This window comes from Rutidosis leptorrhynchoides, chromosome 1 (genome assembly GCF_046630445.1).
Source record: "Rutidosis leptorrhynchoides isolate AG116_Rl617_1_P2 chromosome 1, CSIRO_AGI_Rlap_v1, whole genome shotgun sequence".
Lineage (NCBI taxonomy): Eukaryota > Viridiplantae > Streptophyta > Magnoliopsida > Asterales > Asteraceae > Rutidosis > Rutidosis leptorrhynchoides.
This window is the reverse complement of record NC_092333.1, coordinates 503,593,187-503,606,780: the sequence shown is the minus strand read 5'-3', so window position 1 is coordinate 503,606,780 and position 13,594 is coordinate 503,593,187. Positions and strand designations below refer to the sequence as shown.

The following is a 13,594-nucleotide window of genomic DNA, read 5'->3' as shown; positions in this document are numbered from 1 at the left end:
TGTTGAACATGAAGGATGGCGGGAAGCCATGAAGAAAGAGATAAAAGCATTAGAAGACAACCAAACATGGATCATAACGGAACTGCCTCAAGGAAAGAAAGCAATTGAATCAAAGTGGGTGTATAAAGTGAAATATAAACCAAATGGAGATATCGAACGATACAAAGCACGCCTTGTTGCGAAAGGGTATACACAAATTGAAGGCATTGATTTTCACGAAACATTCGCCCCAGTCGCAAAGTTGGTCATGGTACGTTGTGCGTTGGTCGTGGCTGCCAAAAGACAATAGATTGTCCATCAAATGGACGTAAATAATGCTTTTCTGCAAGGTGACCTCAAAGAAGAGGTTTACATGAGAATTCTTCAAGGGTTCACCAGGAACAATGGTAACAAGGTTTGCAAGTTACAAAAATCTATTTACGGGTAAAAACAAGCGTCAAGAAATTGGTACCAAAAATTCACGAAATCTCTACTTGTTATTGGATTCCAACAATCTAAGGCAGATCACTCGATGTTTGTCTTTAGACATGGAAAGATTCATGTGATCGCATTAATCCATGTGGATGACATTTTGATTATGGGGAATGACGAAAAAACCATAAAAGAAGTTAAAATACATCTACATAAAAACTTTAGCATTAAGGATTTAAGGCCTTTGAAATACCTCATAGGTATTGAGGTTGCACGTTCTCCTGGAGGATTTGTGATTAGCCAAAGGAAGTACACACTTGACATATTGGAAGATTGCGGGATGCAAAGATGTCGCCCGAGTAAATTCCCAATGGAACAAAACCTGTGTTTAACCAAGGATGATGATAGCAAAGAAGTTGATGCAGCAAAATACAGGCGGCTTGTTGGACGACTTCTTTATCTTACTGTCCCTCGGCCAGATATAGCCTACTCGGTTAATCAATTAAGTCAGTTCCTTAATTGCCCTCGACAAGTTCACATGGATGTTGTTCACCGTGTGATTCGTTATTTGAAAACTACACCAGGGCGAGGATTATTTTTTCCGTCCTCGGGAAACTTAAATCTTATAGCATATTGTGATGCAAGTTGGTTCAGTTTCCCTACAACAAAGAGGTCGAACATTGGGTATTATATAAGTCTTGGAGGAGCACCTGTATCATGGAGAACCAAGAAACAAAGCATTGTATCCCGTTCATCCGCAGAAGCTGAATATCGTGCCATGGCTACTACGGTTTGTGAGGTATTGTGGATTAGATGGCTTCTTGAAGACTTCGACTATAAGAAAGATTATGCAACTCCATTGATGTGTGACAATGAAGCCGCTAAACATATAGCTGAAAATTCTGTTTACCATGAACGAACAAAACATGTAGAGATGGACTGCTATTTTGTTCGAGAACGTGTTACAAGTGGCGAAATTAAACCCTGCAAAATCAAGTCAAAACTGCAACCAGCTGACATATTCACAAAAGCTCTCGGGACATATCAGTTTCGTTTTTTGCGTGACAAGTTGGGTGTTCGAAATCTTCACAGTCCAACTTGAAGGGGAGGGTTGAAGTCCATATCAAATGTGGGCATAATTATATGACTCATATCCACTTAAAAGAGTTTCGTTCTACAATTAGTATTAGATAAGAATTCTATTACGATTAGCTATTGTTATTAGAATAGAATTGATATTTGTATTAGTATAAATAGCTCCCTTGTAATCTCACTTAACCTGATATAAAAAAATTAAAAGGAGAAAATAAATTCCTATTGAATTCTTTACGTCAGGGTGCCGTTATGCTCCTATGCCAGCTCCTTTAGCTGTGTTAAATAATGTCTTACCAAAACATTTTCCAGTACCATCCTATGCTTTTGCAAGCAATCACAAAACAATCCACGTCTGTTGACACGTGTTACTCAATCATCCAACTTCAAGTGCAGACACCACACAATCTCCACGTGTCAACGTCTCTCTATGCCGCACAATTTCCAAAAACAAAACCCCTTCTCATATACGAGCAACACAAAATCTAGTCCCACTTCATACACATCCTTAAACCTTCATTATATTTTGATCGATCCAACAAAAATGAGTCAAGAACAACCACAAAAACCTAAAGATCAAGAACCCTCCATCAAATACGGCGACGTTTTTCAAGTCTCCGGGGATTTAGGTAAAAAACCCATCACCCCACAAGATGCGGCAACCATGCAAGCAGCTGAAAACTTGCTTCTCGGTAAAACGCAAAAAGGTGGACCGGCGGCTGTCATGCAGTCTGCGGCTTCCGTCAACGAAAACCGTGGAGTTGTGGGCCACCATGACGTCACTAGTGACACTGGAGATCAAGGAGTCACCGTCTCTGAAGCTGAAGTTGCCGGTCATCATATCGTAACTGAATCAATTGGCGGTCAGGTAATAATATGTTAAGGGCAGTTTAAGTAACTGAATAACCTGTTCATGTGTTGCAAAAATAACTTGTACCTCTTCATATTTTGACAGGTGGTGGGACAGTACATTCGCGCCGATCCGCTATCCACTGCAGCACCGGAGGGAAGTATGGGTGACGATCAGGTTACAATTGGGGAAGCATTGGAGGCTGCCGCTATATCTGCCGGTGAAAAACCGATCGAACAAAGTGACGTGGCAGCAATACAAGCTGCAGAGGTCCGTGCAACAGGTCGTATGCAAGTGATGCCGAGTGGGGTTGCAGCAAAAGCTCAGGCAGCAGCGGCGCAAAATGCACGAACTCTGCGTGATGAGGACAAAACAAAACTTGGAGACGTGTTAGTGGATGCGAGTACAATGTTGCCGAGTGATAAGGTGGTGACGAGGGAAGATGCAGAAGGTGTGATTGGAGCGGAGATCAGGAACCAACCGGAGCTGTGTACGTACCCGGGTGGGGTCGCTGCGTCGATGGCTGCAGCGGCCAGGCTCAATGAGAGCAACTGAACTGTACCAAACCAATCATGTACATATCAGCTGTAACACTAATCAGATGTTTGTTTAGTTATAGTGTATTATCATATATGTTGTCTTTTTGTTGATCTTAATGGTAGATGACAATGTATGCATGTAAGGATTATGTATGAAGTTAATATGTTTGTTTATTGGTGTGTGTAGCTAGTTGTTAAGCTCGCATAAATGAGAGCATCTATTTACTTATCTTTTATTTTATTTTTTTAAGTTGGGGCCATCATCTAAAAAACAACTCGAAGTCTCGAACATACTTCCAAAATCTCTTATACTGAGTATGTATCTTGTGTGAAGCAACCCAAAAGTTTAAGACACTGACCTATGTGATTGGTTGAAACTCCAGGCCTTAGGCCGTTGAGTGAAGCTGATTGAGTGTAAAGTTACCACAGTGTAATGTAAAGAAATGTTTAAGTGGATATGTCATTAACTCTCCGGATGTTGTGAGTAATGCTAATCGATGTAATGTCAATCGAATCGAGGGAGATTAATCAGCGATTGACGATGAGCTAATGATTAAGTTCGATAGCTTGGAATGAGTTATGAGATCAATAACGTAAAGATTGTATGAGAGAATGTCGATCGTATGAATGAAGCCAAAAAGTTTGTAACGGAGGGAGCTTCTAGAAGGTTAGTAATTGTAACAACTTCCAAAACTACCGAGCGTGATCTCCACTTGTAAACAAGGAAAGAATCTCGGGTATTCATACACTTGGCCAATTAGTGATTGAAATGAATTAGGAAACGATATGGTCACTAAATGTCTACACCACTAAGCAATGTGCTTACGATGTAAAGGAACAACGTGTAATAATGACGTATTTTACCAGATATATGTGGAAATGAGATGGCATTGAGGTATGTTTGCACGTTATGGTGCGAAGCCATGCGCATGATTAAATTACCAAGTTTGATATTACGCGCTTCAAAGAGTGCGATGTCAGTCAAACTAGAGTTTAAATCTCATAAATGCTGAAATAGCGGCTTCATTCAATGGTCGTGGTGTGAACGATAAACGCATAACACGCCTAGACACTAGGTTTGCCGAGTGATTCGACATCCAAACACCAGCAATACATGCACCACGTGGGACATAGTATCATTCGAACGGCGTGGTACACAAAACATGCACCACGTGTCGTTTTAAACGGACATACTAAGATTCAGACAATCACCGGCAATACATGCACGCCCAACATAAAGGCATCAGTCATATTATAGCCTAGATCCAAACAAGGACACAAGTCTAGCTGTGAAGTAGTAAAATTAACGATATCACAAACACGGCTCCTGTATACGGGGCTTAACCAACAAAAAACATAAATTAAACGAGACAGAAAAAAAAAAGATCATCCCAATTTGCAGACCAAAAAGATTCTGTGGCACAGTAACATAAAGGCAAAACTCTAGATTCTGTTTCTCAAAATTACATTTTCAACAACATAAAACAGACTGTCTCAAAAGAGGCAAATGCGTGAAACAAACGTTTAAAACTAACGATCAAAAGACAGCACCAAGACAACATAACAACTGACATAAGAAAATAAGCACCTTCGCTTCCACTGCTCACTTCTTCTTCTTGGCTGCATCCCCAGCCTTGGTCTGGAAAATCATTGATCATCTTTTATAAGATACATTCACTCATAATAATAAAACAATCTTTATAGAAGATAATGTCTTCAATAAAACATATATAATGTTAAGAACTGACCTTTTTTACACCCCGAATCTTCTTTGCTCTGTTCTTCCTTTCCTTCAATTGTTTCCTTGACTTCTCAACCTTAGTATCAAGTCCATTCTGCAAAATGTCATACGAATATTAGGAAAATTATCACCATAAGCATATGCCATCAAAATTAACCGCATAATAATAGAATTATATTCCTCATTTAATGAACACATATTTGAATACAGGAAACCTTTTAGTAAAAACATAAACACAAATACTAATACGAAATGGAGGGCAGAGAGTTACCCTGACAAGTCTATATTTTGGCTCAAACTTTTTTGCATTCTCAACAGAATCATATATCAAACCAAAACCAGTTGATTTGCCACCACCAAAATGAGTCCTGAATTTGAACACAAATATGGCATTTGGATCTTTCACCTCGTACATCCTTGCCAACTTTTCCTTCAATTCAGCCTTTAACAAAAAATAAAAACTCAAATCAGCCTTTAACTTGCAATGCACATACAAAAAATATACGTACATAGATAGCTTGGGAGATAACAAAAATGTATGCACCTTGGACACATTTGCCCTACCTGGATGAAGCACGTCAATAACCTAAATCAACAAAACCGTAAGCACGAGAAAACCACAACATAATTGGAAATAAAAGCAGTTGCATTTATACAAAACTCACAAATTGTTTCCTGGATAGAAGCCTGTTAGTCATAAACTTCCTAGTACGAATCGTCACTGCCTTGGTGTCCGCCATGTTTTCTACAAAAAGACAAAACAAAGCATGATAAAATCACAGTCGTTCACATACATTGCTCTATTGACTTCTTGATATGCATATGAAAATAAATAGTTTAACAGTTATATTGTTAGAAACACATAACTTCTACAGGATATAATTTAAATTAATAAATTACTGTATCAACCTTTAAGAATAAATTTCACAACATCAACTATAAAGCTACAAAAAAATGTGCAGAAAACAACAGTGACTATAAATAAATCAACTATAAAGCTAATACAACTAACAGCGTATGATATGATAGACACAAAAGTAATAAACTATACAAATGATAACATTCAAACAACAAACACATACTTAAGATAACTCTCAAATTTATATTTTTATAAGTTAACAACTTGATTAGATTGAATACCGTCGCAGTTTAATTTCCAGGTGTTTTGGGCGAAAACGAATGATAATTCAACAGAAAATGAGTCAATAGACGCGGAATTAAGAACAGAATTATGAAATTAGAATCGAAATAACATGGAGTTCACGCATACCTGAGATCAATTACACCAAATGAATACGGCTATTGCTGCTTTCGTAGTCGGCACTCGTCAGCTAGAAACCCTAGAATCAAATTTGCGAAATGTCTTGAAACATATCAATACGTCTTTTAGTGGGTTGGGCCAATAGTTAAGTTACGAAATTTAGTAGGCTGGCCCATTTGTACTAATAAAAAAAAAAAAAAAAAAACATAAAACACAAATATTATGTAATTAGAGTTTAATTTTTTTTTTTTTTAAGGCAAACTCAGTGATTACAGTTACAGTTGAGTTATAAAATATACTTCAGAAAGTTCCTATTTTCTTAAGATTGTTTACATGACCTTTAAATATAAGAGATCAATGTCTAAATAGTTATTCGATAATTAGGTTGTACTAAAAGAATATTTAGATATGTTTAATGTGACAAAACAGTTTTCTTTATATGTGAGTGAGTGAAAGAATGACTTCCCTTTTACTTTAGGGTAGATAGATGATTGTTTATATCTCACATCCTAATACTGAGGATCTGTTGGAATTGGATATTGTTGTGTTTGCAATGTGACAATTTAAATGATCCAGCAAATCATAACATCTTATATAAGCTTGTATCAATACCCAATAATTATACAAGAAATATTCATATCGTTATCATTTTAATTACATATAATTCCACTCTCTTCTTAGACATATAAAATTACAAATTAAATACTGAGTATATTACAAGTAATGTTAAGAGTTTCTATTGTGCGAGCACGGACACAAAAGATCAACACAAATGCACCTACCATTTCAAAGTTGATTTGTTCACCATCATACTCTATCCAGCTTATCGTTTTTTTTTTGGACAGCTGTTAGAAACACCCCTGAACACCCAGTGGGAATTTAACCACCCACACATTCATCTCCAACACAGTTATACCCGCCCCCAACTGCGTGCCCAGGAGGAAACCCGTACCAATCTCATACGAGGCATGGACGGTAAAACCCCTCATCCCTTTTACCCCCAACGTGATGTGCGAAATGTGCCATGGCTCATGGGTGGAACTTCATGGCATGGATAAAATTGTGGGTTAATATGTAGCCAAAAAAACAAAAACGAAAACTAATCCAAATATCAATCAAGAAATTTAACATCATACGTCGTGTAGATTAATTTGGACCTTCAAGAAATGATCATATACGTACATTTGCTATATCGAGTACGAGTTAACTGAATTTGATTCCATAGGGTCTAGGAGTACATGCCTACATGAGTGACTGAAGCCACCCCCATTAAAAGTTTCAACTCGGTTTTTTGATTATTTATTATCATGATTATTTAATGTGAAAGTAATAAGGCTTCTTTTTGGCACGAAGTCTTTGTCAAAATGCAAACAATAACACCTTTAATACACTTTCTGTCAATTGAGCAAATAATATTAGTTGGTATCACAGTAAGTGATGTTACAAGAAACAATATAGGTTTCTTCATCAACACAATTTGAGACCAATCTAAAAAAGAAATATTGGTCTTAATCTTGTGATGTATATATGTGACAGTATTAATGAATCAAAAAACACACCCAACACAAAAGCAACGGTCTTATTATAGGCTAATTCCAGACAAAGCAGGTAGTGAATTACCAAAATTATGGGTACCCGAAAACAAGACTCTCGGGTCCATGGTGAAACCCAAACAAACATAAAAGAACTTTCAGCAATAAGAAATTATCCAAATTTGCATATCAAGACGCCAATAAACATCAACCACACAGCAACATAAAGGTCAAACTCTCATTTATCTAAATTACCATTTCTAAAAAGGGCAGATTTGTCTCAAAAGAGACAACTGCCCGAATGTCCGAAACAAAAGTTTATAATTAATAATCGAACATACATTGCACCAAGACAACAAAATAGTCGACCTAAGAAAATAAGCACATTCAGTTTCACGGATCACTTCTTCTTCTTGGCAGCATCCCCAGCCTTGGTCTGCAAAATCAATCATTATCTCTTATAAGATCCATTCACTCATAAAGCAATCTTTCAATAAGATAATGCCTTCAATTTAACATATAATGTTTAAGTACTGACCTTTTTTACACCTCGAATCTTCTTTGCTCTGTTCTTTCTTTCCTTCAATTGCTTCCTTGACTTCTCAACCTTGGTATCAAGTCCATTCTGCAAAATGTAATAAAAATGTTAGATATATAAACACAAGTATATGCCATAGATGATTAACCAAATAGGAAAATTATATTCCTCAAATCGTTTATCTCAAAATTCACATATAAAATAGAATGAATATGTATTCGAAAACAGTAAGCATTTTAGTAAAAAAAAAAAAAAAAAAAAAAAAATAATACTAATACGAGAAGAAGTGTAGAGAGTTACCCTGACAAGTCTATATTTTGGCTCAAACTTTTTCGCATTCTCAACAGAATCATATATCAAACCAAAACCAGTTGATTTGCCACCACCAAAATGAGTCCTGAATTTGAATACAAATATGGCATTTGGATCTTTCACCTCATACATCCTGGCCAATTTTTCTTTCAATTCGGCCTTTAACAAGATAAAAAAAACTCTGATCAGCCTTTAACTTGCAATACACACACAAATACAAAAGGACACATACATAGATATAGCTTAGGAAATATAACTAGAAGGTCTGTACCTTAGAGACATTTGCCCTGCCTGGGTGAAGCACATCAATAACCTACATCAATAAAACTGTAAGCACGAGATAGCGTCTCACAAAATTAGAGATAAATGCAACAGCATTTACACAAAACTCACAAATTGTTTCCTGGATAGAAGCCTGTTTGTCATAAACTTCCTGGTACGAATTGTTACTGCCTTAGTGTCCGCCATGTTTTCTACAAATGAAAAAAAAAAAAAAAAAATACATGATAAATCCACAATCGCTCATTGCAAATCATGTTGAAAATACATATACATTGCTATTTTGACTTTTTGATAGGCATACGAAAATAAAAACTTTAAAAGTTACATTTTTAGGAACAACAAAACTTTATCAAGATATAATCTAAAATAAAAATAATGATAGCAGCCTACAAGGGCGAAAATATGTAGGGGCACCTGGCCCTAGTAGATTTATAAATTTTAGTGAAAAAATTTTGGATTTTCGATTTTGCTCCCAATGAAAATTTTTTTTCCTAAAAGTCTCTATCTTTTGCCCCAAACACTTTCATATTTTGGCCAAAAACCTCCAGCCCAAAAAAAGTTACTACGTTCTTTAAAAAATCTGGCCCCGGTAAAAAAAAAAAAAAATCCTATTCTGCCACTGGCAGCCTACAAGGATAAGTATCACAATATCTACTATGTAGCTACAAATCAAGGTGCAGAAAACAACAATAGATACATGCAGTTAAATATAAGATCTACATGTTTCAAGTTAATAGCTACTGAAACTAAAACTAAACTCAATGACTGATATAAGATCTACATATTTCAACAATAGACGCCGAATTACGAACGGATTTATGCAATTAGAATCGAAATGACATGGTGTTCATGCGCACCTGAGATCAGTTACTTCAATTGACGACGGCTATTGCTGCTTTCCGAGTCGGCAGTTAGTTAGAAACCCTAAAATCAAATTTGCAGATTCTCTCGAACGACATATCAATACGCCTTTCAGCTCTTTTATTAGTGGGTTGGGCTATTAGTTTCGTTACGGAAGTTAGTGGGTTGGGCTATTAGTGGGCTGGCTTATTTGTAGTCAGAAAAAAAAAAAAAAAACAAAAAAAAAGCACCAAATATATTTGGGATTATCACCAAAATGCCCTTTTTTTAAGCATGTTGACTGACAGCCCTTAAAAAAAAGTTGACAATTTGCCCTCGCAAGGCGCAAGACTCCTTGCGTCCTTGCGACCTTGTGTCTTTGCGACCTTGCGACCTTGCGTGTTTCCTTAAAAGAACTAGTTAAATGAAACTTTTGCGTTCACTGTTCCCTTACAACCACAATCATACGCAAACTGCTCTCTGGCGCCCTTTCGCTCGTCACTCGCAAGATCGTCATCAAGCTTGCTTACGTTCTCCCAAACACTCGCAAATCACTCGCAAAATCATCATCATCATCCTCACGTCATCCTCCTCACATCTTCATCCTTACTAGGTCATCTTCATCCTTCCATCTTCGATCTTTCCGAGTACAAGCGAGCTTCTACGCCACCAACATCATCGAATCACCACCATCGCTCACTATGTCTCAAGAACAGTTTAGATTTCTTAGATCTATGTTATATTATTCATCGATCTACTTTCGAGTTCTTATATTTATGTGCTAAAACAGTTTTAGCACGCCAACTGTTCGATAAAATGTGTCAACGAAATGTGTTTGTATTTTGTGTTTTTGTTTGTATATTATTGATATTGCTTACGATACCCAGGTATTTTTGCTAGATTTAAGTTGTGTAACTCTGTTGATATATAGACGCAAGACAATCCTTGCGTCTTTGCGTATGCCTCACATTGTACGCAAGGTGATATTTGCGTCTTTGCGTATGGTATAAGTTTAACTTTGCATATGCACGCAAGGTAGACCTTGCGTCCTTGCGGCTCGTGTATAGGTTACGCAAGGTACACCTTGCGTCCTTGCGTCTCAAAAACCCATACGCAAGTTATTTCTTGTGTCCTTGCGTCTGTGTGATTTTCTTCTGATGTTCTTCTGACTTTTATAGGGCTATGTGGAAGGTAAATTGACCATGAAGAATATGTTGACCGTGATTCCTCGGGTCAAGAAAATGTTGACTGTACAACAAGAAAAACTATTTAGAAGTACATGCTTTGGTCCCTGGTTAGATCTTTCATACACGGGTAATGATCCTGGACTAGTACATGCCATGCTCCAACAGAAATGTGAGCGTTCATCAAAATTGGATGCTAGTAAGTACCCGAAAGAGCAACAAGATACATGGTTTCATTTTTCTCCTAATTTTATGATTAGATTTGGTCGGCGTGAATTTTGTTTAGTCACCGGATTTTTGTTTGGTAGCCGGACGGACATGGCACATTACATCCCTCGAAATTATGAATCTAAGACCGCACCCATTAGACGGCGTTGTTTTCCAGAGCGTGCCGATGCCAGCAACATTTTGGTTAGTGATATACAAAACATCCTTATCAAAAAACAAGGTGATGTAAAGGTTCCCAAGGTTAGTGACGATGATATCGTTCGACTAGCTATAATTTTGATCGTAGAGAGAGCGTTTATGGGGAAGCAGGGGCAACATGTTGTTAGTAAACAGTTTCTATGGTTGGTTGAAGATTTCAATAAGGTGAACGCGTACCCATGGGGGTCTCGTATTTGGGATGCTACTTACTCAGCGGTTAGCGAAGGTTTTGAGGTTCGAGAAAGCCAATTAGAGAGTGGGGGTGGAAAGGCGTACACTTTGGCTGGTTTTATGTGGGCATTTAAGATTTGGATCCTCGAGGCATACCATCGTACCATTAAGAGTTTTGCAACCAAAACTGACAAGGATGGAGTACCAAGAGCATTATTTTGGAAGCGTTCATCTGCTGAAACCTTTACAGTGTCTGACTACCTAAAGCTTTTACATATAATGGTTAGTTAATGAATGCAATTGCTTTTTATATAGTGTATATAGAGCAGTTTATGTTTGATCTGATCAGTTTTGTGTATCGCAAGAGGACGCAAGATATACCTTGCGTCCTTGCGTCGGACGCAAGAATGTGCTTGCGTCCTTGCGTGTGGTCCATAGGTTTAACTTGTTTCAGGCACAAGAATCATTCTTGCGTCCTTGCGTGTGTCGTAAGTTTACACTTGCGTTCTTGCGTCCGGAAGCAAAATAAACTTTGCGTGCTTGCATTCATTTCAGGATGATTGTCCGAAGAAAAAAAGACCTTTTCGTTCTCTGCAGCCATCTGAGATAGAGAGAGCTTGTCAATGGTGGATCCAGAGTTCCTCTTACTTTCAAGGAGAGGTTGTTGAAGATGAGGAAAATACGCAAGATGATAATCTAGTTGATGAGGAGTTGGGTGGAAGTTTGAAGGAATTATTGCAGGAGGATTCAGAGCAGACCTCGGACCCTCATCCAACACAAAAAGCCAACAATTTGCAGGAATTATTGCGTATGGTTAATGTGTTGACTAAGCGGGTGGATGATCAAGAAAAGGAGTTGGCTAATTGTAAAAAGAAGCTTGATGATCATGAAAAACGTTTAATGGAACAGGAACACCAGGAACACCATCAGGTAAATAGGTGCAAGGTTGTTTGCGTCCTTGTGTCTTGCTTGTAATATAGGCGCAAGGTTTTCCTTGCGTCCTTGCGCCTAACGCTATCGCAGACGCAAGGATCTGTTTGCGACCTTGCGTCTTGCGTTTTGTTAATTATCTCTACTTATTTTTTGCGTTTTGTTAATTATAGTATGTTGATAACGAGGATGCATGTGTGGATCCTCGATCTTTCTCTGTCAATGATACATCTCCGAGGGTTGTTAGACGTGGGAAAAGAGAAAGAAGACCCACTCATGTTTAAACTCCCCTTTCACAACACCGGGCTACAGAAAACCATTGGAGAAGGTATGTCTTTAACATTCACCAGGCGCAAGGTTTTATTTGCATCCTTGCGTATCATGTTTAAATGACCTTGCGTTTTGCGTTTTGTGTTACGCAAGATATATCTTGCGTGTTTGCGTCTGCATTACACAGACGCAAGACTATTCTTGCGTCCTTGCGTATGTTTACTGACTTATAGATATTATACAGTTGTCTGACGAAGTAGCATCGAGAGTAAAAACGCTGAAAGTTTCTCATCAAGTGACTAAAGAAGCTGAGAATGCGTTGCCAATGGATACCGAAAAGCCTACAGAAAAAGCTGTTGATAAACAAGATGAGAATGTGGCTCTGGTGTCACAAGATGGTGATTTGTCACTTGATAAACAAGCTGTTGATACTGAAAAGCCTAAAGAAACTGGTGATTTGCCATTGGTTAGTGAAGCAGAAAAATAACCAGACCATAATGAGGTGAGTGTATGACGCAAGGATCTCCTTGCGTCTTTGCGTATACTTCAATGTTGGATGCAAGACCTACCTTGCGTATTTGCGTCTGCATTACACAGTTTCCTTGCGTGGTTGCGTATACTTCACTGATGGACGCAAGACCTACCTTGCGTACTTGCGTCTGCATTACACATTTTCCTTGCGTGGTTGCGTATACTTCACTGATGGACGCATGACCTACCTTGCGTATTTGCGTCTGCATTACACGGACGCAAGATAATTCTTTCGTCTTTGCGTCTTTATTACTAATTTTTTTTACTTACACAGAAAAAGGAAAGGAAGAGAAAAATGAAGGAAAAGGATTGGGTTGGTGAGGAGGAAATTTGGTCCATGGTTGATAAATTTATAAACGATCAAGGAACTTTGCGACCACCACCACCAAATGCATGGAGAGATCAAAGGAAGCACGTGGGGCCAGCAAAAGATTTGAAATCACTGATCCTCAATAAGCAAGATACGTGTTGCATGTTCATTTTCCAAAATAAAACTTTCCTCTTCCTTGATGCTGAGTTTTGGAAACGTTTACTGGGAATTGCATTTTCTGGTTATTTGGAAAACATAGTAAGTTTGTTAATAATTATAAACTTATGGCATGTTTTGTTTTTGCTTTATAACATTCATAATCAACTTGATCTGATTATAGCATATTGATGGAGACCCTAAAAAGGCTGTAAAGG

The 13,594-nt window shown here is 37.8% G+C and overlaps 4 protein-coding genes across 5 annotated transcripts in view; 2 read left to right on the top strand and 2 right to left on the bottom strand.

The window, feature by feature from the left end:
• Window positions 1-577: 577 nt before the first annotated feature.
• Window positions 578-1,513, top strand: LOC139841235 (uncharacterized mitochondrial protein AtMg00810-like). Its single transcript, XM_071831464.1, has one exon. The coding sequence runs from the start codon at window positions 578-580 to the stop codon at window positions 1,511-1,513; it is 936 nt and encodes a 311-aa protein (XP_071687565.1).
• A 534-nt stretch (window positions 1,514-2,047) lies between these two features.
• Window positions 2,048-2,908, top strand: LOC139875989 (late embryogenesis abundant protein D-34-like). The gene is made up of 2 exons (XM_071863288.1): window positions 2,048-2,371; window positions 2,459-2,908. Exons 1-2 carry the CDS (start codon window positions 2,048-2,050, stop codon window positions 2,906-2,908), a joined length of 774 nt encoding a protein of 257 aa, XP_071719389.1.
• A 1,414-nt stretch (window positions 2,909-4,322) lies between these two features.
• On the bottom strand, window positions 4,323-6,015 carry LOC139875984 (small ribosomal subunit protein eS24z-like). Its single transcript, XM_071863284.1, has 6 exons — window positions 5,904-6,015; window positions 5,299-5,378; window positions 5,178-5,219; window positions 4,905-5,075; window positions 4,641-4,727; window positions 4,323-4,531 (listed from the first exon to the last, which is right to left on the bottom strand). Exons 2-6 carry the CDS (start codon window positions 5,371-5,373, stop codon window positions 4,496-4,498), a joined length of 411 nt encoding a protein of 136 aa, XP_071719385.1. The 5' UTR covers window positions 5,374-5,378; window positions 5,904-6,015; the 3' UTR covers window positions 4,323-4,495.
• A 1,421-nt stretch (window positions 6,016-7,436) lies between these two features.
• Window positions 7,437-13,594, bottom strand: part of LOC139875996 (small ribosomal subunit protein eS24z-like) — a 297,085-nt gene continuing 290,927 nt past the window's right edge. Inside the window, exons 1-6 of one of the 2 annotated variants that reach the window (XM_071863304.1) lie at window positions 9,416-9,553; window positions 8,670-8,749; window positions 8,548-8,589; window positions 8,265-8,435; window positions 7,965-8,051; window positions 7,437-7,862 (exon numbers count right to left, since the gene is read on the bottom strand). In XM_071863304.1, the coding sequence (XP_071719405.1) occupies window positions 7,827-7,862; window positions 7,965-8,051; window positions 8,265-8,435; window positions 8,548-8,589; window positions 8,670-8,744 (411 nt within the window). In that variant the 5' untranslated portion in view covers window positions 8,745-8,749; window positions 9,416-9,553 and the 3' untranslated portion in view covers window positions 7,437-7,826. Of the gene's footprint in view, window positions 7,863-7,964; window positions 8,052-8,264; window positions 8,436-8,547; window positions 8,590-8,669; window positions 8,750-9,415; window positions 9,554-13,594 lie in introns of those variants that run through there. The other variant, XM_071863300.1, reaches the window with a different exon arrangement.

What these genes read in the sequence shown, in the direction of transcription:
- LOC139875989 (XM_071863288.1), top strand. Translation starts at nt 2,048, where the DNA reads ATGAGTCAAGAACAACCACAAAAACCTAAAGATCAAGAACCCTCCATC. An exon ending in CTGAATCAATTGGCGGTCAG is followed by an intron (nt 2,372 to 2,458) that starts GTAATAATATGT and finishes ATATTTTGACAG; the next exon opens with GTGGTGGGACAGTACATTCG.
- LOC139875984 (XM_071863284.1), bottom strand. Translation starts at nt 5,373, where the DNA reads ATGGCGGACACCAAGGCAGTGACGATTCGTACTAGGAAGTTTATGACT. An exon ending in TTCTATCCAGGAAACAATTT is followed by an intron (nt 5,220 to 5,298) that starts GTGAGTTTTGTA and finishes TTGTTGATTTAG; the next exon opens with GTTATTGACGTGCTTCATCC. An exon ending in GTAGGGCAAATGTGTCCAAG is followed by an intron (nt 5,076 to 5,177) that starts GTGCATACATTT and finishes TTTTTGTTAAAG; the next exon opens with GCTGAATTGAAGGAAAAGTT.
- LOC139841235 (XM_071831464.1), top strand. Translation starts at nt 578, where the DNA reads ATGGGGAATGACGAAAAAACCATAAAAGAAGTTAAAATACATCTACAT.